General features: G+C 30.7%; 1 protein-coding gene across 1 annotated transcript; it reads right to left on the bottom strand.

Annotated features, from left to right (window-relative positions):
* Positions 1-11870: 11870 nt before the first annotated feature.
* Positions 11871-20993, bottom strand: LOC128197697 (probable WRKY transcription factor 70). Its single transcript, XM_052880002.1, has 3 exons — positions 20478-20993; positions 19837-19938; positions 11871-12375 (listed from the first exon to the last, which is right to left on the bottom strand). Exons 1-3 carry the CDS (start codon positions 20936-20938, stop codon positions 12144-12146), a joined length of 795 nt encoding a protein of 264 aa, XP_052735962.1. The 5' UTR covers positions 20939-20993; the 3' UTR covers positions 11871-12143.
* Positions 20994-24616: the final 3623 nt, after the last annotated feature.

The following is a 24616-nucleotide window of genomic DNA, read 5'->3' as shown; positions in this document are numbered from 1 at the left end:
ATTACTAAGGTCGATTTTCTTTTTAAATAATATTATTCTTTAATTTTTTTTTAATTTATGAAACATGGTATTTGATTATCTGAACTCAATTTAATTAATAGGCTAGATATGTTTTAAATATCTAAATTTTAATATAAAATTAAAATTCCTTCCTAAAAATTGAAATTAAATTAAAAAATTATATTTAAAATAAGATATGGAGGCTTTTAACAGACACTAATTCTAATTTTAAATAAACTAAAAACATAATAATTCTATTAATATTTATATTCTTATAAATAAATTTAGTTTCCAGCTAAAGACTCATTCTTTTACGCGTTCAGCGTTTCGAAGGTCTTATCATGTTATTAACAATAATTTTACCTTCATAATATTATCTATTAAAAAGTTGCATTATACGTTACTAAAAATTAACTAAATAAAAATCTCATTAATAATAAAAAACTAAACTGAATATAACTTGTCCTCTTTTATTAGTGTAATATGTAAAATTTTAGAAAATGATATTTTAGGAGTGTTTGATAGTTTAAAATAGTGAAACTCATATTTTAATATTAGATGGTTTATATATAAATAGTTTTGTTATAAGCGAGTTTTATTATTTTAAAACTTATCATCTCTATAGAAATAACTTTTCTAGAGTTCTCTACCTTCTCTCTAAGCGTTATAATTTCTGAGTCATCTCTTCGACGATCAGGAGATGTCTAATCGACTAGGTGACGAGGTCTACATTCCTATCTGATCAATTTCTATAATAGAGCAAGTAAGTTTCAACTTCTTTCTGCTCTTCGCTCTTTAATCGAGTCAATGTATGAAATTTTTCATTGCATGTGTGTCTTGTGCTGTTCTTTGAGCTTCTTAGTAAATCTAAAGTCCTAAAGACCTTTTCTTTTTTCAAATTGGTGATTCGTAGGTGTTACTAGAAATTTCTTGTGTGAGAAGTAATCGGGGTATTCTTAGAGCTTTGTATCATCAGTGTAAGGTAAGGGAAGCTAGTTTTACTTAATTTGTTTGATAGACGAGTTCTAGTTAATGTTTGTATGGGGAATTATTGATTGAATTGTGAAATTGTTTTTGGATTGAGAAATTTAGTATGTTGAGTTGTTTGTATATGTTGTGTATTGATGTGAAAACTGACGAATGATGAGGTGAAGTGTGATTTCTGATGTAAATGTTATGTGTTATCAAACTATCATAAGTCTTTGTTTTGTATTCAGCAAAAGAAATAGGTAGTTTTTAGGCTAGAAAAGGGGTTTGATAGGTGAAAAGTTAAGTGAAAGGTTATTTTGGTTAAACTGTGTTTTGACAAGGTCTAAGGGTTGATTAAGACCTTTTGTGTTATAACAACAAAATTCTAATGTAGAACTGGTTGGTCATATTTTGGAGGTGTCTTTTGGTATTTAGTTCATTTTAGGAGTTTTCATTAGGAGTATTTTGATTTAGAAGGTCTGGACATAATGTGAGATTTTGAGGGCTGTTATTATATATTAAAACTTGTGTAAGTTGTTAGTTGCAGATATTTGACGTTGAAAGGTATAGAATGAAGTTTGATTGGTGTTAAGTTGTTAAGTGAGGTTGAGATCGCTAATTTAAGTTAGGAAGATGTTTTCAATGTTTCTCTAGGTATAGAAGGTCATAAGAATCAATAGAATGTGGGGAGAAAATGTGCAAGTTGGGATTTGAAGTATATTTATGAGAGGTTAGTAACTGCTGCGAAAATTTTCACTACTCATAAAAAAAATCCACAATCTGCTTGTACACTTCTCTGTTTTTCAATTTCATAAAGTAAATCCATGGAAAAATCAGTTCTCAATTTCATACTTCTTAAAATAAATCCACATGTTGTGAAAAACGCCACAACTCAGTTGTTGAACTTGCTGATTTTCAATTTATTTTTCTTGAAACATTGGTTTCAACTTTGCGTCTTGGATATCAATTGTTTACTATTAATTTTATTTTTATCAGTATAAATTATTTATTAATTATTTCATCTTTCAAATTTTATAATTATTTTTTAAAAATTTAATAACATTTTTTATTTTTAATAATAATTTATGTAACATCCCAAAAATATAGTAATAAAACCATATAATAGAATTGATTACAGTTAATAATAAATCAGTTCAGTCTTTAACCTAAGCAACGAACGGTTACGGCCGAACGGCCTTACACAAGTTACAAACTTAAATTGTTCCAGAATAAAGGAAACATGACCGAACGATTTACAAAAACTAAATACCAAACGGTCACATAGAACAAAAAGGAGGAGGTGACCGAACGATCACCTCACAACAAAATTTCTATAAACCAGCCGAACGCTCCTAGGGCTCGGCCTTCACTTCCACTTTGATAAGATTCTCTTCCTCCAAATTTTCTTCTTCCAGCGCCTCTTCTAGTAGCGCGTCTCCATCTACTCACATCCACACGGATGATCATTGCAATGACAAGACGGACGTACAAGGACGAGACAACACAATAAAACACATGGTAAGCTTATGTAATTTAATTCAAGTAACAACATACATTTCTCATATTCAAACACATCAAATACATTCCAATATATGACTCAATCAAGGCCTACTACTAGACTAATTGTCTGGACTGTATGAATTCTGTGTAGCTACGACGTTCGTGCACCCGGGTGATGTAGTAACTGGAAATCTCTCATCAGCTGCCACCCGAGGTTAGTCCGTTCCGTCCAAAGTACCCCTAAGGACTAGGACCTCCTGCCGTTTCCACACATGAACTACCCTCCTCTACGTGAGGACGAGTACTCACGGAACATCAGGATGAACCGTCAGCTAAGCTTTATCCACATTCATACTTTACTAATTCCAATATTCATCCAAGAGTCGTTCCTCCCCGGAACGCTCGTTCCAAATTCACAACCTTTAATTTATCTTATATACTCTTCATCCTTTATAATCTTTCACTTTATTGCCATTTTCATCTTCATTTCTAAGAACATAAAATACCGAACGTTCAGCCCTCTTCATAACGAGGACGAACAATAGAAACGAGACCGATAAAATCTCTCGTTCCAGAATGGAATAAGACCAAGAGAATTACTTTTAGATTTAAGAATATCTCGAGTACAATAATATACCATATGTGACAAACGTTATTTACATCGTGAATCAGTTAAATGAACTGACTCTCGGGAGTTCAAACCAATACTCAAATTATAAATCAAGCATGGAGGCTCTAGGTCGGATCCAACGAATGCAGACACATCACAACGTTTAAGAACCATATTTGGAATAATTCAAATATAGAAATCTAATGCTAGTCAATGACCGAACACGATAAAAGAGATTCTACTGAAATTGGACGAACGCTATTTCATCAAGATTGATAAGTTAAAACGAGTACGAGCGTTCGGTATAAGACCGAGCGCCACTCATTACAAGGGCTTGGGTTGAGACCTATCACTAATTTTTAAACTTATAATAGAAACATTTAAGGATAATAAATATGATAAGACCCGTTGGAAACCAGGTTGAAGAATAACTGACTATACCACTACATGTTTACAAGATTTTCAGTTCCTTACATAACACTCAGGTACATCTACGTTTGAACGAACGCTCAAACATAGCACTAGTATAAAAAGACGCTCGCCTCAACTAGAATTCTTCCCAGATGAAAGAATTCCATTTCAAACAAATTTAACAGAACCACTGAACGGTCAAGGACCGTTCAATGACGAATGTACACTATCATGGGGAATACATATTCAGATTTCATTTATATTCACTTCATTTCTCAGTACATAGTTTCATAACTTTATAAAATTCTAATCATAATCAATTTGATTACTTCATACAATCCATATCATACCAAGAAATCACATTCCACATCAGCCACCATATCAGTATTCATACTTAATACATACATTCAACCATTCATCAACAAGCATTCATTATCAACGAACGTACGACAACATACAATTAAATTAGATAAGCTTCCCTTACCTGGATACGTGATTGGACATCCTAAAGTAGGTTTTTGGTTCGTCCGACTACAATCTTCTACCCTCAACGATCACTTAACTCTTCCAACTAAACCAAACAACATGAAAATCAAAGATAACTTAGACCACACCCCTGCATGCAACCAGAACTTGGTTTTGCATGTAACAAAAGACGAACGACCAAGGACAAATACACTTACCCGCTCAAACTTGAAACTTGTTCGGTTTAAGAGGAAGCTTGGGACGCCGGGAATGCTCCTATGGTGCCTGAACGGTGATCGGAGCAAAGAAAATGTGAGTTATAGTAGAGAGAAGAGAGGTTTTCTAGAGAGAAGAAGGGAGAAAATGAAAGATCAGATTTTTGAGAGAAATGGTGCATGCAGAGTGAGTGAAACGGGTTTTCAAAATTTTCAGTTTTGCTTCCCACGTTAAAACGAACGTCCGCTCACTCGCTGACACCTGCCTTCCACTATCTGATTTTTGAATCTTCGCTGCTGACACCTGGCGTCCGCGCAGAGGGTTTTGGGTGCGTTTTAAATGACTGACAGGAGGGTTTTGGGTGCGTTTTCCGAGGTCTGACAATTTAAGAATTAATTTTTATTATTAAAATAAAAAGTGAATATATATATATATATATATATATATATATATATATATATATATATATATATATATATATATATATACACACACACGTGTAGAAACGTCTAAACTTATGTGTTTTCATTTGTATATAAAAAAATAAAATACTTAAACAAATAAATATAATAAATAACTAATGTCACTAGTGCAAAAAGGACTTTAGACGTCTGTTATTTTGGGCTTTTAACGTCTGATCTCTGTCCGACGTCCATATGGGTGACGTTAATGAGACGTCGGACCCTTTAGGTCAGACGTCTCTATAGACGTCCGATCCATACATGTTAGACGTCTCTGAGATTGCTTCTGACTCATGGTGATTCGAGTTTACAAGTTTATATTTTAGTTGAAGAGAATGTATTGTACATTTTTTTTATTGGATGGTTTTAAAAACGTAGTGGAGGGAATTGGAGGAGTACAAAACGCAAGAAATCGCCGCCATAGAACGCCACCTAAAGACACGAGAATAACTACACCAAAACCCAACGAAAACGCATTTTAATCGGTTCAAATGAAAGATAATGCATCAAAGAGTGATGTAATCGGAGTAAAATTAATTTAAAACGGTGCAAAAGCGAGAAAACGAACCTGAAAAGCGTAACCCGTAGAGAGAAAACGCGATGAAGATGATGAACAATGACTGCACATAACAACTGTCTCGCATTCACGGTGTTTTAATGCCAAAATTTAGACGTCGGTTCCCCCAATTAACAGACGTCTAAAGTGCTTCAGAAGTTGGAGTGACGGGATCAGACGTCTAAACGGAGTCAAAAAGTGACTTTTTAAATTTCTGGGTTTAGGGTTTAGACGTCGGTTCCCCCAATTAACAGACGTCTAAAGTGCTTCAGAAGTCGGAGTGGCGGGATCAGACGTCTAAACGGAGTCAAAAAGTGACTTTTTAAATTTATGGGTTTAGGGTTTAGACGTTCCCCCAATTAACAGATGTCTAAAGTGTTTTAGAAGTCGGAGTGGCGGGATCAGACGTCTAAACGGAGTCAAAAAGTCACTTTTTAAATTTCTGGGTTTAGGGTTTAGATGTCGGTTCCCCCAATTAACAGACGTCTAAAGTGCTTCAGAAGTCGGAGTGGCGGGATCCGACATCTAAATGAAGTCGGTTCCCTCCATAATAGACGTCTAAATAGAATAAAAAATTATTTTTTTTAACTTTTTCGTTTAGTTTTGGCGTCTACTCGGGGGAGCCAACGTATATGAGTATTTAGACGTCGGGCCCTTCCATAACCGACGTCTAAATAGTTGTTTTATTTACGAAATATGCCATCAGTCATTTTTTACATTGGATATTCGAGGATCAGACGTCTAAAGGATGACGTTAAAGGTCTTTTTTGCACTAGTGTGTTTTAAAACTTGTTTGAGATTTTATTTTTATAAATAAATTATATTTAAATTTTTAATTCACGTAATATATTTTTATTGTTTCTCGTATGAGAAAGTATTTTATAATTTTTTGCAATTACAAAATAAAATAAATTAAAAATGACAAAAAAATTACGTGTTAATCTTTAAATAATAATTGATATTTGTGAGTATTTAATATTTATAAATAAAAAATAATAAATATTTTAATATTTGTTGATAAACAGTATAAATATTATATTATTCATATTCGTATGTATTTGTTATTAAAAAAGTAAAGATAAAAATGTAATTATTAAGTTAAATTTAATTAAATTAAAATTAGTTTATATTTTATCATATTAAGTGAATGACTACTGCCACATCATCAATGACTACTGCCACATCATCAGCCCACTAACTCCGTTTCCTTCTATTTAACGGAAGGGACTCATTAGACTCACATAACTATAAGTAAGGATCCATTACACTTACATTTCTAAAAAGGGATTAACTTGAGATTTTCGAATCAAAGTGGGGACAAAATTAGGTATTAAACCTATATATAAATAGTGGAAGTAGTCCCACCATTAAAGAGAGTACAGTATTGACTGCGATGTGGGGTAAAGGATGACTTGTGTTAGTGACTGACAGGATGACGTCAGTGTTCTGTTTTTTTGTCCAAAACAAAAGCCAATAATACTACAAACGAGTAAATTGTATGAGAAATTAATGATATAAAGTTTTTGTTGAATTTGGATAAGGATGAGTTGATAATAAATTTATTGAACAATGTTTTCACCTTTTTAATTGCTATTATAATGATATTTGTTATATCCAACTTTTTTATTATTGTATGTTAGTCCTTAAAAAAGGAGTAATTGTTAAAACTTTTTCATTAGACCATTATTAGAGTGTTTATTTTTTTCTTGAAATGGTATTAAATATCAATTCAGTAAAATTTATCTTATATATTTTTAGATTTCTTGAATATGGGAGAACAATTATACAAATACAATAAATGAAAGTTCTGTAGGTTAGATAAGATAAATAGATAAGGATAAATGAAAGGTCTGTATGATAGATAAGGATAAATGAACTACTTTATACTTCTCTGGCAAGGAATTAATTACCATATATAACTTAATATTTATTTCTTAAAAAAACTATAAACAAACATCTAAAAAAAAGACCAAGTATTTCTTCTGCTAAAAAAATTAATTTTTTTGCTACAAAGCTCAAACAAACTCATCTTAAATTTGACGCACAAGGTTATTATTTTAAGTTAATTATTACAATAGTTAATACAGAAAGTTTGTTCTAATTTAGATGAAAAGTGATATAAATATTTTATGTAGACTTTATTTCAATTGCGTAATCTCTTTCACTTGTTTATAAAATTTTTGAGAAGTAAATAAAGTTAATTCATAAAATTCACAATTGAAGTAAATGCCATTACCATGCTCACTTATATAAGAAACGTTATTTAAAAAAAAAAGTTTAAACAGGATAAATTTATAAAATAATGTTTTAAGTATTAATAAAGGTGACTTGACGTACATGAAAAAGTATATTAATCATTTATTTAATAACTTTCACAGCATACGTAGACTATTTAAATCTTTGGTGAAAGCTACAAAATTTTAAAAAAAATAACTCACCTAAAGAATAATATATTATGGTTATTAATACAATTAAATACAAAGTCACTTTGTTGATATTAATGAAGATGAGTTTGTTTGAGCTTTGTAGACAAACTACATAAACATAACATCACACTCAATATTATAATTGCTGCTCACCTAATAAATTTTCATAAATAAAAATGAAAAACATATATATATATATATATATATATATATATATATATATATATATATATATATATATATATATATATATATATATATATATATATATATATATATATATATGAGTGGCAGAGAAAGACCCAAGGCCAGGTCTATCTTCAAGTCTCTTTCCAACCAACTTCACACCTGTTCTTAAATATGTCTTTCCGAATTTTATATATATATATATATATATATATATATATATATATATATATATATATATATTTATCGAATTTTCATTTGTCTTTTACATTGAATAATAATGTTGAATTGTACTCTGTCGCCAAAATCAAAGAGCATGCTTTATACTTTTCAACACTAATATAACAAATCAAAACTCGTGGAGTTTAATTCATATACACAACTAATAAATTTTTTTCGTGCAATGTAATTTTGAAAGTAATAAATCTAAAATTAAGAAATAGTCATATACAATAATTCCACGCACATCACAGTTATATATATTTTTAAAGCAACACACATTTTTTTGGACGTAAAGACAGGGTTAAGTTACTGATAACAGTTAAAAGTTATGGTTGTCTAGTTTTTCTATACGCGTGTTTCTTCCGACAGTCCATTCTCCCTTCATGTGACCAGTTATGATCTTGTCCCTTATACAAAATATATGTACACAATTCTTAATTATCATAACTCATATTATAACATTGTATCAATAAAAACAAAGAAGTTGGTCACAGATTAATAAATACATACAATGATTAATAATACAACACTTATTTTAGTTCCTATTTTAATTAAGTGTTTAAATGCATGATAACTATGCTGTTCTAGTAGTGTTTCTTATACTTGACTCATCAGTTTTTGACACGCGAAATTAATAAGAACCCTTAAGATGTGGGTTTCCAAGGTAGTACTTTTTGTTCTAAGTGTTTGATATAAGATTCTATAAAATCTTCCTAATGTTATGTCCATTCCTTTTTTTTTCTGTTATAGGAAAAAGAGCAAAGTAAAAAAGTAAAAAACAACATATGTATTTCAGCTATTATGATTTATCCTTGGTAATAACTATATAGCTTTAGAGTTTTAAATATTGTGCTACATATTGTTAGTGCTACTTAATGCACTCATCCAATAACATTTTTCATTAATCTAAACATGATTGTTCTATAACATGCATAATTGTTCTCTGTTCATATAATAATAACTATTGTAGTGTTTTTATACATTCTAGTACACATTGGTACTAGTATGAATAGGAGAATGTAACATAAGGAAATTTATGTCTTAACCATTCCCAAGCTTTTAACTGGACATATAAAATACTTCATCAACATCTAACTTTCATTAGTTAAAGATCATCTTATTCTTTTGTCTCCATATGTTCCAAATGATTGATATCTGTTTCGGTGGAAAGTTTTGGGACCGAGAGACTAACCTGTTGACGTGTCTGGGCCGCTCGCTCGCTTCCAAACTCCTGCTATTGGCCGATCGGTGTTGGCGCAAACCGATCGGTCTCCTTCTTGACGTGGGAGGATGTACCTGCAAAAGGTACTCCGACGCTCAAGTTAGGCGTGTGATTTTGAGGAGCCTCCGCTCTTGGTTGAATGTTTAGTGAATGATTTTCACTATTGAGTATTTGAGAGTAGCGTAGAGTGAGTAATGCGTAAGTGGAACGTACCTGGCCTTTGGCCCTGGCTTTGTATTTATAATTTACCTCATGGATCCTAAGCTGATATAAGCCCAATAAAATATAAACAGAATAAGATATAAACAGATTACCTGAATATCCGGTTGGTTGTTTGTAACCACTCGGTTAATATTTTATACTATACAATATCTAAACTAACCTCCAAGCCATATTCTTTTTCCATACAATTTAAATAGGTGAAAGTTTGAACTTGGTGCTTAGGTTCATTATGGTGTACTCTCTTCACACGAACCCATCTATCATGCATGTTTCAAACTTTGTAAGATACAAGTTTCTTCTTTGTCATTATATAACGAACATATAATGTCAATTGCTGCTACCTCCTACTAGTAAGCTTTGTCCCTCTTGGTACCTTATCTAGCAATACCTTCCACGTGAAATGTTGTGCAATTGGTAAAACTTTTATTTTCCAAAAGGTATTGAAGTATCAATGTCTTTCCCATTCTAAATTTTTCTTCATTTTCGTATATCTGGATTTCACTGTGTACACTCTGTACCATACAAACCGACCGGTGTAATCTTACTGATTGGTCAAAGATATAGAATGATAGCTCAGGAAAACCACAACCCGATATACAGAACGGATTAACCAATGTCATGGTTTGTATGACCCCTCTTAACTATTTAGTCAAAACCTCTTACTCGGATTAAGAAAGTAAAAACATGCTTAAGCAACATTGGGCCTCAACTCGACCAGTCCTATTCAAAGGCCCAATACGAAAACTATAAATATAAGTAAAATTGCATTTATTGAGCATTTAAGACTTAACTATAAATAAAGGTAGGTGATTGCATTTATTGAGCATTTAAGACTTAACGATTATAACCGATCGATAACTTAATACTAAGTTGAGCGTCGAAGTGTCTCTAACAGGTACCAATTGGACTGTGTAAAAGGAAGAATTACAGATAAGAGGAACTCGAGAGGACTGAGAAGAGGCGCAAAGGTAAATTGAAATTGTGAAGGTGTACGTCTCGGCCCTACATACCGAAACATGTGTACCATACAGACCGACCGGTGTAATTTTACCGATCGATCAAAGATATAGAAAGATAGCTCAGAAAAACCACAACCCGATATACCGAACGGATTAACTAGTTTCATGGTTTGTACGACCCCCTTAACTGTTCGGTCGAAACCTCTTACACGAATTAAGAAAGTAAAAACATGCTTAAGCAACATTGGGCCTCAATTGGGCCAACCCTATTCAAAGGCCCAATATGAAAACTATACGCATTTAATATTTAACGATTATAACCAATCAGTAACTTAATACTAACTTGAACGTCGGAGTGTTTTTAACAAGTATTGCAAAGATAAATTAAAATTGTTAAGATGTATGTCTCGGCCCTACGTATTGAAAGACACTCCATATCTTCTTCTTTCCAAACTTAGGTATAATCACATTCCTTATCAAATGATATGTGTGTTATCTCTTGCAGTAATATATTTTTCTTGGATTGTTTGCCACTCAAATCTCTTTCTTCTCCATGCCAAACACCATTTCCTCCTATCACTATTCCTCCTTTCTAATTCTTTAATTGTTTTTCCTTTATCTTTTGAAATCCCATATAACCCATTTATCCTTCTAGAATATTTCTTATTACCTAATCCAACTTTCCACGTAACATTACTATAAACCAATTCTCTTTTTGTTCCTTCCTACACACTTCGTGCTTAAATCTCTCCACCACCAAAATTCATATTTTGTGTTTCTAGTACCATTTAAGTTTCTCCAAAAAAGTCATACTAAGACTCTAAAATATCCTTCCATAACCCTTCTTCCTTATCCTTCCATGATCTTGTCCCTTATAATTTTCTATTGTTTCATGTTCTTATTTTGGTCCCTGCTTCGAACCTTAATTTCGTTGAATTGTCCAAATAAAGAGACATTATCGGAAGAAGATCTGGTTGTTGAAATTCCAAAAACTGACTAACTCTATCTTTCCGCTTATTGTCACTATTCATATTTTGTTCTCTCGTAAAATTTTATGGTTCACACTCATTCAATCTCAATAATTGAAAGCAAGCAAAAAGAAGTGAAATCAACACCACTATTTCATGCTCTTAAACAAATGGCATTGACTTAATTTGAAATAGAAAGAATTTCCGAAAGGGTATTTCTTAGGAAGAATTCAACAATGTTTGAGGGAGAAAGATGTTTCAGCAAATTATACAAGAAGAAAAATAAATGGTACTATAAAAAAAATTTGGCAACAAAAACATCAAAGTTAAAAAGTGAGCTTAGGAAACAAACACTTGGATTTGAACAGGGAATTTGTTTTAGAAATAGAAAACTACAAAAAAATAACTAAAAAATTTCTTCACAAACCCAAATTAGCATATATATATAAATAATTTTTTTTGAAACCAAGGATGGGATTAATGCACATAAAACTTTCATTTAGAAATAAATTTATTTGAATTTTCTTCTTGTTTTAAAGTATTTATAAAGAACCTTATTAATACACTTGCTCAAAGTGAAACCCAAATGAAGAGATGCCTGCATTGCTATCTGCCTTCTTCGCTAGGGCACAATGGAGGGCATGAATGGTTCAAAATCCTTCAAATCTGACACCAAGCTAGGCTCGAATGGCTTGTAATCTGTGAGATCACTTGATGTTTTACTTTCTTTGGGAAATTCTTGTTTTACAGTTAAGGTTGGTGAGCTATTAGGGGTTCATGCACAGAATCATGATCAGAATTCAAAAGATAAGATTCCCAATTGGAAGAATCTGTTGAGTTTGTTACAATCTCGGAGATGGCATTGCATGTGTGAGAGCCAATGTAAGTAGTTTGATACATCTGAGGATACTGTTCATCCCTCTGCACTTGTTTCGTTGCTTTGCAACCTTTATCATACCTATGAGTGCACCTGAAGTAACCCCTACAAGATATTATATTATATAAGAACAATGTGAGTTTGATTGACCAATAGAATCTGAGTAACTAGGTATAAAGTCATTACATATGACAAGATATTATGTCAGATAGAAAACATAACAGAATGTTGGTCTAGATGTGTTAAGGTTTCTGTTGGAACCAATGATCGATGTGAAGTTTTACATAGAATATAGTTTTTTCAACTAGCAATTTTCTAATTGCTGAGTATGTTAGTGACCATTCTAAGTTGTGTGGGTGAGAAAATATGGTAATGATATTATGAGATAATGCAAGAAAAACTGAATGAAAATACCATAAGAAAGAGGACGATGATTTGTAATGTTTTCTAAAACATGGTAGACACTAGTGACATCAATGAAATATACTATACTATTTCATTAGATGTACTTCAACCTATTTTCTCTTTCAAAATAAGACATCCATCACCAATAAAATAGGATAGTAAGCAAAATAAAAAAAAAAACCTATATTATGCAAAATAGTTTGACTACAATAAAACAAATTAGATATTATCTCATATCATATTATGCTTAGATGAGATACAAACCTAATGTTTTAAAAATTTCGGTTGAAATATTTTTAATATTCATGTGCATTCATTATTTCTGATATATATATATATATATATATATATATATATATATATATATATATATATATATATATATATATGAATGAATGAATATTGTCATTTATAATACAAAAAAGAAATAAACAAAATATAAATATGTGATGTTTATTGTGAGACCATAAAAACAAATTAAGAGTCCAACTTAAACACAATCTTAACATTCCACTAAAAATTAATGAGTAATTTTATATTTTGTATTACAATAATAACATACTGAAAAGGAATTAAGGACCGTATTAGGTTCTTATAGTCGCATTAGAATAATAACATTCTATATATATGTCAATTTTTTCTAATAGGTCTTCCACTTACACACATGTTTTGACTGTAGTTTCTACTTTTGAAATGAATAATTAAGAAACTCAGAAAAGATCAGTTTGCAGTAAATTTCTATAATGTGTGTTTTGTATAAAAATCTATCACCACTTTTCTGAGATGTAAGGGAACAAATGAATTAATACATCTAATAACTAAACAAAATGACATTTACAAATATTCAACTTAATTACTACATATAAATAATCATATTTATCCCAAAATTATATATCTCCATTGAAAATAAAAATTGAAAGTTTATAAGTTAAAAAGAGATAGATAAGTGTAGCGGTGTGTATAGCAATATAGTAAATATAGGTTCTAGAAGAGATACACTTTGGAGATGGGGCAAGACGCATCACTTAGCATTGATAAAGAATTATGTTCTATGTTCTTAGAGATTATACTACACAAAATAAACCTTTTGATTATTTTTATAGATTGTTCTCACAAGTAGGAATTGTTAGTTTTAGTTTTTAGGAATTTTATTTTCTCGAAATTTTTAAAAATTTGCATCATAACTTAACTTCGCTCTTATATTCAAATTTTAGGAACTTCAATATTAATTGTTAAAACTTGAGTTTTGGTAGTATCTTGGTCAAACATGAGTTGAATTTGCTTAACTTTAGCAAACATTTCATTGTAGTTAACTTCTGATTGTTTGTATCTAGTCTTATTCTTATTTGTCATGCTATTTAGATTGAGCTTTGTTTGTAAACCATGTACAAAGCTAACTAATCGAGTTTGATTTTATAAAATTATCATTTCTATAAACACACTCCTCTTCTCTTCCTTTGTATTTTTTCTAGATTTTTGACTAATTTATTCATACGTTTGAAGATCAATGCGAACTATATGAGTCCTCATCCTATCTAAATAAAGTATAAATCAGGATAAGTTCATCCTTATATTTTTCTTGAGTATGCTTTTTGTGGGAAAACTGAATTACATGTGACTCTTATGGATTCAAGACGAATCTCTACATGTCAATGATCAATATGATGTGTTTAGATCATTGATATAAGTTTTTCTTTGTATTGATAGAATATCCTATGAGAGTTCCAGGAGCTTGCGAGAGAAAGAGCTAAAGTTCAGGTAAAGGAAGCTAGCTGTTTTATTTTTTATTTGTAAGGTTGGTTGATTTTTTGTTATGTGAATTGCATGTTTTTTATGAGAAGTGATAATGTTGGTTGTTTGTTATTTGTGGTTGATTTGACAAATCAAATTATTCATTATGGTTGAAATTTTTTTGTTAAAATTTGATTTTTGGGATGTTTGATTTGTTTAGCAATTTACACCTTTGAAATATATTAACTCAATCAAGTGGTTCTATTGGAGATAAATTGTTTAACCTGAATGTATATCAATTTTGCATAAAAAATGAATAAAATAGACCAAATGAAGAATTTGACCATGTCAATGATCAATATGATGTGTTTAGATCATTAATCTAAGGTTTCCTTTATGTAGATAGAACATCTTTGTGAGAATTTGAGTTTGTGGGACTTGATAGAGAAAGAGCTCAAGTTGAAGTAAGAGAAGTTAGTTGTTTTATTTTTCATTTGTGAGGTTGGCTGATTTTTTGTTATGTGAATATTGCACGTTTGTGATGAGATGTGATAATGTTCGTTGTTTGTTGTTTGTTGTTGATTGAAGAATCATATTATTTATTATGGTTGATTTTTTTTTTGTTAAAATTTGATTTATGAGAAGTTTGATTTGTTGAGTAACTTTACACCTTTGAAATGTATTAGCTCAATCAAGTGGTTTTATTAGAGGTAAATTTTTTAAACTGAATGTATATCAATTTTGCATAAAAAATGAATTAAAACACCTAAATAGATCAAAGGGATAATTTGATCATGTTAATGATCAATATGATGTGTTTAGATAATTGATCTAATTAAGGTTTTCTTTATGTAGATAGAACATTCTGTATGAATTCGAGTTTATGGAGCTTGATAAAGAAAGAGTTCAAGTTCAGGTACGATAAGCTAACTGTTTTATTTTTCATTTGTGAGGTTGACTGATTTTTTTGTTATGTGAATTGTATGTTTGTGATGGGATGTGATAATGTTGGTTGTTTGTGACTGATTTTTCAAATCAAATTATTCATTATTGTTGAAATTGTTTTGTTAAAATTTGATTTATGGGATGTTTGATTTGTTGAACAAATTTACATGCCTTTGAAATGTTTTAGTTCAATCAAGTGGTTTTATTGGAAGTAAATTTTTTAAGCTGAATGTATATCAATTTTGCATAAAAAATGAATAAAAATACATGAATAAGCAGAGGGATAATTTGATATAGTTAAAGAGTTTATGCAATTGTGTAGAGAAAGCTTTAGACTATCATAGGATGAGTAAGTTTAGATTTACTTGGCCTACGGTATCTTATTTTAGAACTAGATGATATTCATTGAAAGGTTAAGAAGAGATAAACCCTTTGAAGCTAATAATACTAAAGCGATATACTTGTCATTTTTTCTAAGTAGAGCATACGATAGTTGTCAAACGATCTACTTGTTGGATGAGCCGTCAGTAATAATAAATTTCTAAAGAGAGTTGATATTTTGATGGTGATAGTTGATGGAGATTCACATATCTTGGAGGGGAAGTACAAAAAAGGACCATGTACTTTTGTGGATGATATAGCAATTTACCCTAACATAAGAGAAATATTTAGTTTCTAAAATGTGAGGTTGTAAAGAGTCAAAACTTAAACCATAATAAACTTAAAGGCCATGTGATAAGTGTAAGATCCCAAAATCTAATTCAACACACAGGTCTTCCAATAGTAATTGTCAGTATTGATTTATATATGGTTTGTTAAATGATCTAGTATGGTTGATGAATGATATGTTAAAGTATATGAAGTCTTAACTTGTGTTATTTTAAAAATGATACTTTATTTAAAGTATGCAAACTTACCTTGCTCTTTTGTTATGGTTTACATATGCTATGATTATGTGTTACATCAAAGCATATGATAGTACAAACGAGTGCTAAAAACAATAAGGAGACTAAGATTTGTTTCTTTTTGTAGAGATTTTTGTATATGTATATCTTGTTTATATTCCTTTATACAATATGACATTTCTAAATTTATTTTGAAATTTTTATTTAAAAGAATTGTAAATATATTTATACTTATAGAAATTACCTACAAATGTGATATGCTTAATTAAATGAGTTATACTAATATGATTCCAATGAAATGTGTTACACTAAGGATTATTCTTTTGAATCATTTTAATTTATTCCTTAATTGTCTTGATCCTATTTTCTCTCTTTATTAAATCTTCATAGTGTTCAAATTCAAACATTGCTACATTGCATGTTCATATATATCCACGAAGGATCTTATAAACACATAATAGAATAGTCTCTTAGGAAGAATCTAGTTGTTATGTAGGTCATAAAAGTGTATTTGGATCTTTTATCATTTCTTGAACTTCTTCTTTAATATCATAAAAGACTTTTGATTTTTTTTCCCTTAATGAAGTAAAACTCATTATTCTACACAAATCATCAATGAAAAAGATAATTCATGTTATTATTTAAGTATGTCCTCATTTATCGATAGATGTTATGTAGATTAACTCTAATAATTCTTTTGTTTTCCATGCTTTATTAGTTGAAAATGATAATTTATGTGACTTTTGTAGGAGATGACCTTTATAAGCTTCATTATTTTCTATATTTTTATTTTTGGATTAACTCCGATAACTATCTTGTTCTCATTGCTTTGTCAAGTAAAAATAGTGATATATGTTACTTTTCAAGGAAACATCCTTGTGAGGCTTCATTATTTTCTTTAAAGAATGACAATCCTCTTTTCATGTTCTTTTAATATAAATCCTTCAAAGCTTAGGTGCCGAAATGATCACATTTTTTATGTCAATGCCATTAATAATTAATTTGGACTTTCATCAATATCCATAGTATATATGAAGTTTATAGGAAACTTATATTTGTTCTATTCATTTTAAATTCACTAATCTCTCGTCTTTTGTTGTTAGATTCAATAAGTATTTTCGGTAAAGAGTATATTTGTTAAACATCATTTAGATTCAACAAGTATCTTTGGTGAAGAGTATATTTGTTAAACATTATTTGGACAATTTTTCTTTAAGATTAGAAATAGGTTCCACATCTTTCATGAGTCTTACAACTTTCTTTGTTCTCACCACATCAATATTGTTTCTCAATCGAACTTTCACTTTGACATAGTCATCGGTATTCTTGAAAATGTTATTGTCTTTGATAATATGATTATTGCATCCACTATTCAAGTACCAATTTTCACTTACTTCATTGCTATAATCTCAAGTTGCACAAAAAAGACGTTCATGTTTTTCAGTTTAATTTGCTTTATAGTTATTTTTGTTTCAATGTCCAAATTTTTGTATTGTTAAGATTGTGACTTTATGTAATACTAACCATCTTTTTCCAATTGTCTTGATTTCTTAAAGATGTTACATGGAGAATAATTATCTTGATTGAACATGGAAAAGCTTTTAGAGTTTTCTTTATTTCGAGACATGTCTCACTTCACTCTTTATTCATATCTTAATTTGAATTTTGATTAAAAATCATTTTCAATTTAGTTATTATATATGAAATATGGACTGAGTGATTATTGAATAAGGTCGATCGGTCTATCCGCCATTGGTCAACCTGGTCAAATGGTTTGGGCCATAATTGGGCTTATAACGCTAATAAGCTACTTCAAATGGTAATTGGGCCAGTGCTTAAGTGGTTACTGGGCCAATAGTCTAGTGAATGATAAAATAATTAAAGATATCTAGTTAAAGATATTTGATAAACCAAATCCAAAATATTTGGTTGAAGATATTGATAAAGTCGTTTATGGGTAACTAACCGGATCTCCAAGTAAGGTTGTTTTTATTTGATCTATGAAACACTTATAAATACATTGACAGGGCCAAAAGCCAGGTACGTTCCACTTACGCATTATTCACCCTCCACTACTCTCAAATACTCAAACAGTGCTAACCATTCACTGAGTATTTGATTAAGAGCTAAAGCTCTTCAACAACACGCCTAACTTGAGAGTCATAATGCCTTTTTCAGGTACATTCCCCCTCATCAAGGACCGATCGGTCAGCAACAGGAGATTGAAAGTGACCGAGCGGTCCAGGTTGAAGAAAGAAAGGCGATCTAGGCATTCGGACACAAGAAAGACGAACGTACGGTCTATATTACGGGAGAGCGAGCATTCGGTTTACTTTGCAGAAGAGCGAGCGTTCGGAGAGCGAGTGACAAAGTCATCCAGGAGCGGTAAAGTCACGTGTCTCGGTCCTACAAAAATATCTACCGAAACATTTTGGATTTGGTTTATCAAATATCTTTAACTAGATATCTTTAATTATTTTATCATCCACTGGACTATTGACCCAGTAACCACTTAAGCACTAGCCCAATTACCATTTGAAGTAGCTTATTAGTGCGGTAGGCCCAATTACGGCCCAAACTTTTGATCAGGTTGACCAATGGCGGATAGACTGATCGACTTTATTCAATAACCGCTTGGTCCATATTTCATACGATACAGTTATTATCACATTTTTTCAATTTTTGTTCATAAACTTCAATAGAGTTTATTAGTTTTGTCATCGACAATACAATCAAATATTTGATTTGTTAATTTATAGTCCCAATGGTATCATATTTATGGAAAATAAAAATTAGAATTATTTTGATAAATTTGTTGTAACCAATATTTTTTTCACATATCCTGATTGACTATTTTTTTTTAATTTTATTTTATAATAATAATCTTTAATGATTTGAGCTCTATATAAGCACTCAAATTCGCGTCTTAGAGTTTGAAATTTAATAGTGTATCTTTATACTTCCTCAAAACTCTTCTAGTAGTGTGCTCGAGGCCTCTTTAGTACTATTCTTAGAAAAATTGTTGCATCCATCCCTCCTTGTTGTAGAAGATATATCACACCCTCGGATCTTTTTACTTATTTTCCTTCAACTTCTCCCTTTTAGCTTTTATTGATGTAGAAATATATATATATATATATATATATATATATAATGTATTCATTTTAATATTTAAGTAATCATAGTTTGAAACTTGTAAAAGAATAGATGAATTGGTTAAGAAATTTTTAGGATTGACACGAGATGTGGTAGGAAAGTATTTGAAAATAATTGGATATTATATCTACACCAACGTAGGCCATCACTATTAGAACTTAGAATTTTAAGACAAGTTTACTCGGTATGTATAATAATATATATAATAAAGATATAGAATACAGAAAAGTCATTATAAACGGTACATAACGCAGAACAATTTTGAATAAGATAATAATTAAGTTGATGGAAAAATAAATTTTATTAAATTTTGATGAAGATATGCATACATCATTAAATTTTATTAAATTAATTGTTATTTTCTTTAACTTTCTAAAAATTTTCAACATAATTTAACACGAAAGAATGATTAAAAAAAATATACCTAGGGAATTCAGAATTCAGAATTTTCTTTTGTCCATACTTCCTCCAGGCATGATTGTCATCAGTAGTGTAAGATAGCTCAGTCCATGTGAGGAGACTCTTTCTGCACAAGTCCAATTCATTCATGAATTAGTTAATATCAAATATATATATATATATATATGTACATATATTTATATATATATACTCTTTGTGCACAACCCATCATATCCACACTGTAAAGTTCATCCCTCAGAAATTAGAACAAACAAGAAACCCTTTTGGATCTGAACCTACCACCAACATATATATATATATATATATATATAGGAATAGGAATATTATAATTCTGCAGAAATTCTAGTATCTATATATACAACATACATAACCTAAAATTTTTAAGTTCTTTTCATAAACCAAAAAGTTCAGTCATGTCAAGCATAACACACCCAATGTCCGTACATTCGTACGCATCCCAATTCATCAAATCTCTCGGTGATTATCCTAATAAGCAACCGGAGAAGGGTTCTTGTGCTAGTAACGGAACAATAAAACCCTTTGGCACTGAAAGAAAACACACTATATATATATATATATATATAGAGAGAGAGAGAGAGAGAGAGAGAGAGAGAGATTGTGAGAAAGAGAATATGACATGTTAACCTTCTGTTGTAGCGACCTCTCCCACCCTTTTTGGATCTCTTCTCACTGCAATCTCCAGATGTCGGACAGTTGCCGGAACGGGGAACAGACGGCCCATTTTCGCCGGAAAACAGGAGATTCCGATGAGCCAGCCCATCTGCAGAAGCAGGTGCCAAAGGGGAAGAATTGATAATAGTAAGAGCTTGTGTGAAAGATCTGAGCACCTTGGCTATGAGGTGATGAGAAGAGAGAGAGGGTTCAGTCCCAAAGGGGTTCTGAAGCAGAAGTCTTAGTTCAGTAGCAGCTTCATGGCCCTTAACAAGATCTTCCATTATCTCTCTCTTCTTCTGGGCTGAGACACTTTCGCTTTCAGGGAAAAGATTCTTTTTCATTTTCTGAAAGCCTGAGGTTGTAGCTTTGGTTTTTGTTGATGTTTTTGTTCTGTCTTTGGTTTGATCGTTTTGTTTTGGTTGAATTTGCATAGCAAGAAGTAGATAAGGGGTAGAGAAAGAGAGATAACATTAAATGAACTTTATGGAAACCACAATTGATATGAAATAATCAGAAAATCTCCAATGAAATTAAACAATATTATTTTCTACAGATAAAATTGACATCTATTATCATTAAGTCACAAAAAAAGAGAATAACAAAAACAGTAGAAACCATCATTTTCAGTTTGTTTTTATAGAGAAAAAAATGTTATTAATGGAAAGAAAAATTATATTTTAAATCACACCAATGTTCTGAAGGAAAAAATAATAATGTGATGAATTTTTAGAATCGACTAGTGAAAGATTATATTCACACGTCTCTCAAGATTTGATGATTAAATTCATGCGTATAAAATTATAGATTTTTTATGTTTAAAAAGTATATAAAATAACTAATTTTCTAGTCTTTTCATAATATAAATATATTTTCTCTCCCACTTGAACGTATAAATTTGAAGTGAATAAACCCTAACTTTTCTCTCCTTTTTGTCTTCTTTTAACTGAAATAATATTTTCTTTGGCTCTTTTCCGCATTTTCTCTCATTTCAGTCCAACCAGTGAAGTGTTGAATTTCGAAGCCACAAATGTGGATTTTTGAAATTCTTCAAATTATGAAAAAATAATCATTCTTATTCATGATTTAAAAATAATATTATTTAATATATATAATTTAAAAGCACATATTTATGCGTTAGTGTAAGATTAGTGTACTATACAAATAAAATATATGATTATAATCAAAGTAGAATAATTAATATTTTTATAAGTAAAAAATTATTATTATATATTAAATTTAAATGTTGCAGTTGAAGTAACTTACTTTATTAATATTTTATTAATTTGATACATCTAATTTGGACGCATTACATAATAAGACCAATTAATGCTTGACTGCCGTAAATAACTAGGGATGACGTATGGTTGTGACGTTTAGATGACGTTAGATATTTTTTTAAAAAGTGTTTTTTTAGCAACTTTTACGTTATATATTAAAAAGTTATTAGAAAAAAAAGCTATTAAGTCTTTTTAAAATAAAAAGAAAAATAAAGGAATAAATGAGAGTTTTTATGTAATAAACAAGAAACAAAAATAAACATAGTTTTATTCACGTAACGAAACTTATTCATCGAAGACCTCATGGAAAACTGTCGGGAATATTCGGTTCGAATCTGATTTTAATATGAATTTTGCGAACCGAAAGAATCAGGGTAAAACTGATAGCAAGAAACAAGCCGCCGCCTCTACCTTCGGAAGAGGTTTTCAGAGCCTGCCTTCCAACAGGCGTTCGCCGACTCCGATTTCTCCAACGCCATCAAATTATTTGCTTGCCTCAAGCCTTGCAGTCCTGACGGTCAGGTTTTCATCGGTGGACGCGTGTCGCACCCACAACTGCACGAAGGTGCAAGCCCCGTCACATGAGTTTTGCTTTTGGGAATCTTGCGTGGTAGTTTTGATTGTGTGGGTATGACTTTATTGGGGTTTCTTTTTTTTTTTTTTCTTTTGAGTTGTTTACAGGACCTTTGTCTTAATCTAAATTATCTATTGGCTGTTAGATTATGAATAGTAATCTAACAATTTCTACTTTTTTTACTTTTTTTTTAAAATAGAAAACGGAAAGTAGAGTTAAACATTGACAACAATTAGTGAACAAGAGAGATTGGTCTTTGACTTTTTTTTAGAGTATTTTAAATTTCTTTTAATTTTTTTTTAAGGATAAAAAGAAAGTATTAATTATATATATATATATATATATATATATATATATATATATATATATATATATATAACCAAAAAACATTTTATTATAATAATCGAAATTAAACTTTACAATGATTACTATTTACAATGATTACGAATGTTGATAAAACTAAATGATATGGTTTTATTATGAAATATGTAGCATAATAATTAAATTAAAATGACTCATACACATCTATTTTAATTGTTCCTTACTTTATTTTTATTCAATACAATAACTCTAACATACAGAGTGTAATGATTGAATAATAATCCATGTATTCATTCAACCAAAAATGTGTCCATATGAATGTACGCATACATGGAAACAAACATAAAACATAAGTATACAAAAGTGACTAACTCCCACTAATAAAAAATTTCTTAAAATGTAAAATACTCACATGAACAATATGTTTATGAAAGACCTTGAGTGGTAGAGTCTTAGTAAGAGGAATAATAATATGTTAATGAAATACCTACTAAATTTGTGATAAGCACAATCATTAGCATCATTCATATCGAAACCAAATAAGATAATAACTTGATGAAATTTGTGGTACCATTGACGAGATGTCTGTTTTAGCCCACAAATGAATTTTGTCAGTTTGCAAACCATATTCATTAGGACTTTGATAACAGTTGAAAAACTGTTATTTTCATGCTTAAAATTGATACTAAAAACAACCTTTAAACACTTAGAAACTAGCTTGAAATCATGCTTTTGGTCATATTTTTAGAAATAAGAGAGCTGGATAGGATTACGCTTGATTTCAGTGTTTTATGCAGGTTTTAAGGTGAATTTGGTGAAAGAAGTGAAGAAGGATAGAGATGGAATCAGAAAAGACATCAAAAAGTGCAAAAGGAGAAGTCGCAACTACCGCTCAGCGGCAGTTTATCGCTGAGCGGCACTCAGAAACTCACGTTGGATCCGCTGAGGGGTAAAAAGGCCGCTGAGGGAAGGAAAACAACTCACGCACTTACCGCTGAACGGTAGTTTACAGCTGAGCGACACTATTTTGGGCTTGGGCCTAATTTTCTATAATTTTACGCATAATATATAAGCTTTAGGTGTTCCTAGGGTTTGTATCTTTGGTTGGGACGAATCAAACACTCTCTTTTCCACCCCTTGAAGGAAGATCTTGGATGCTTAGGCTACCTCTTCACCTTTCTAGGGTTTTATCTTTCATTCTTTCATTATTATTCATCTAGATTCACCATGAATATGGTGAACTAAACCTTGTATTGTTGTTGGGGAATCATTGTAGTCTTGTGAAACTCTCATATATGGAATTTGTTTTAACATCTTAATTTAAGACTTATGCTTTCTTTCATCATTAGTTAGGGTTTTTCCTCTTTGCTTAATGCTTGCTTTGTTTAACTCATTCATTGCCATGATTATTGATTTTGTCGATATGGGAACATACGGGGAAATCTAGATCCGGGGAATTTCTCCCAATAGCATATTGGTTGCCTTTAAGCTCCTGCACTTCAGAATTAATTACTAGGAATGCTAGGAATTGTATGAACTCGTAATTAAGGATAGACCTTCTTGCAAGGTGATTTAGAGAGTGGCATTAGCAATTGATGAAAAGAATGATGAATTCCTAAAGTATATGAGAGTGGATAAGATGAAATTGATAACCCCAGCAACATACTCATCCATATAATTCATTACGTGTTTGTTACTCTTTTTGCCATTGATCAAACTCATGCATACATGTTTAATTATTGTCTTTTGCATTAAAAACCTACAATCATTCGTTCACAAGTCTTAAATAATCAATAAATCAGATAACTAACTAGGCCGTGAGTCCTTTGGGAAAACGATACTTGGTCTTACCTAGTTTTATTACTTGATACGATTCGGTCACACTTGCCGAGGGTTAAACAAGTTTGTGGCGCCGTTTTCGGTGTTCATAAATTTGT

Source organism: Vigna angularis, chromosome 7 (genome assembly GCF_016808095.1).
Source record: "Vigna angularis cultivar LongXiaoDou No.4 chromosome 7, ASM1680809v1, whole genome shotgun sequence".
Taxonomy (NCBI): Eukaryota; Viridiplantae; Streptophyta; class Magnoliopsida; order Fabales; family Fabaceae; genus Vigna; species Vigna angularis.
Note: the sequence above shows the minus strand (reverse complement) of the source record. Positions and strands in the feature narration are given on the sequence as shown.

Coding starts and splice junctions, on each gene's coding strand:
- LOC128197697 (XM_052880002.1), bottom strand. CDS start 20,938: ATGCAAATTCAACCAAAACAAAACGATCAAACCAAAGACAGAACAAAA. Junction 19,939..20,477: donor AGAGGTCGCTACAACAGAAG/GTTAACATGTCA, acceptor GGACTTGTGCAG/AAAGAGTCTCCTCACATGGA. Junction 12,376..19,836: donor CTGAATTCTGAATTCCCTAG/GTATATTTTTTT, acceptor AATATCTTGTAG/GGGTTACTTCAGGTGCACTC.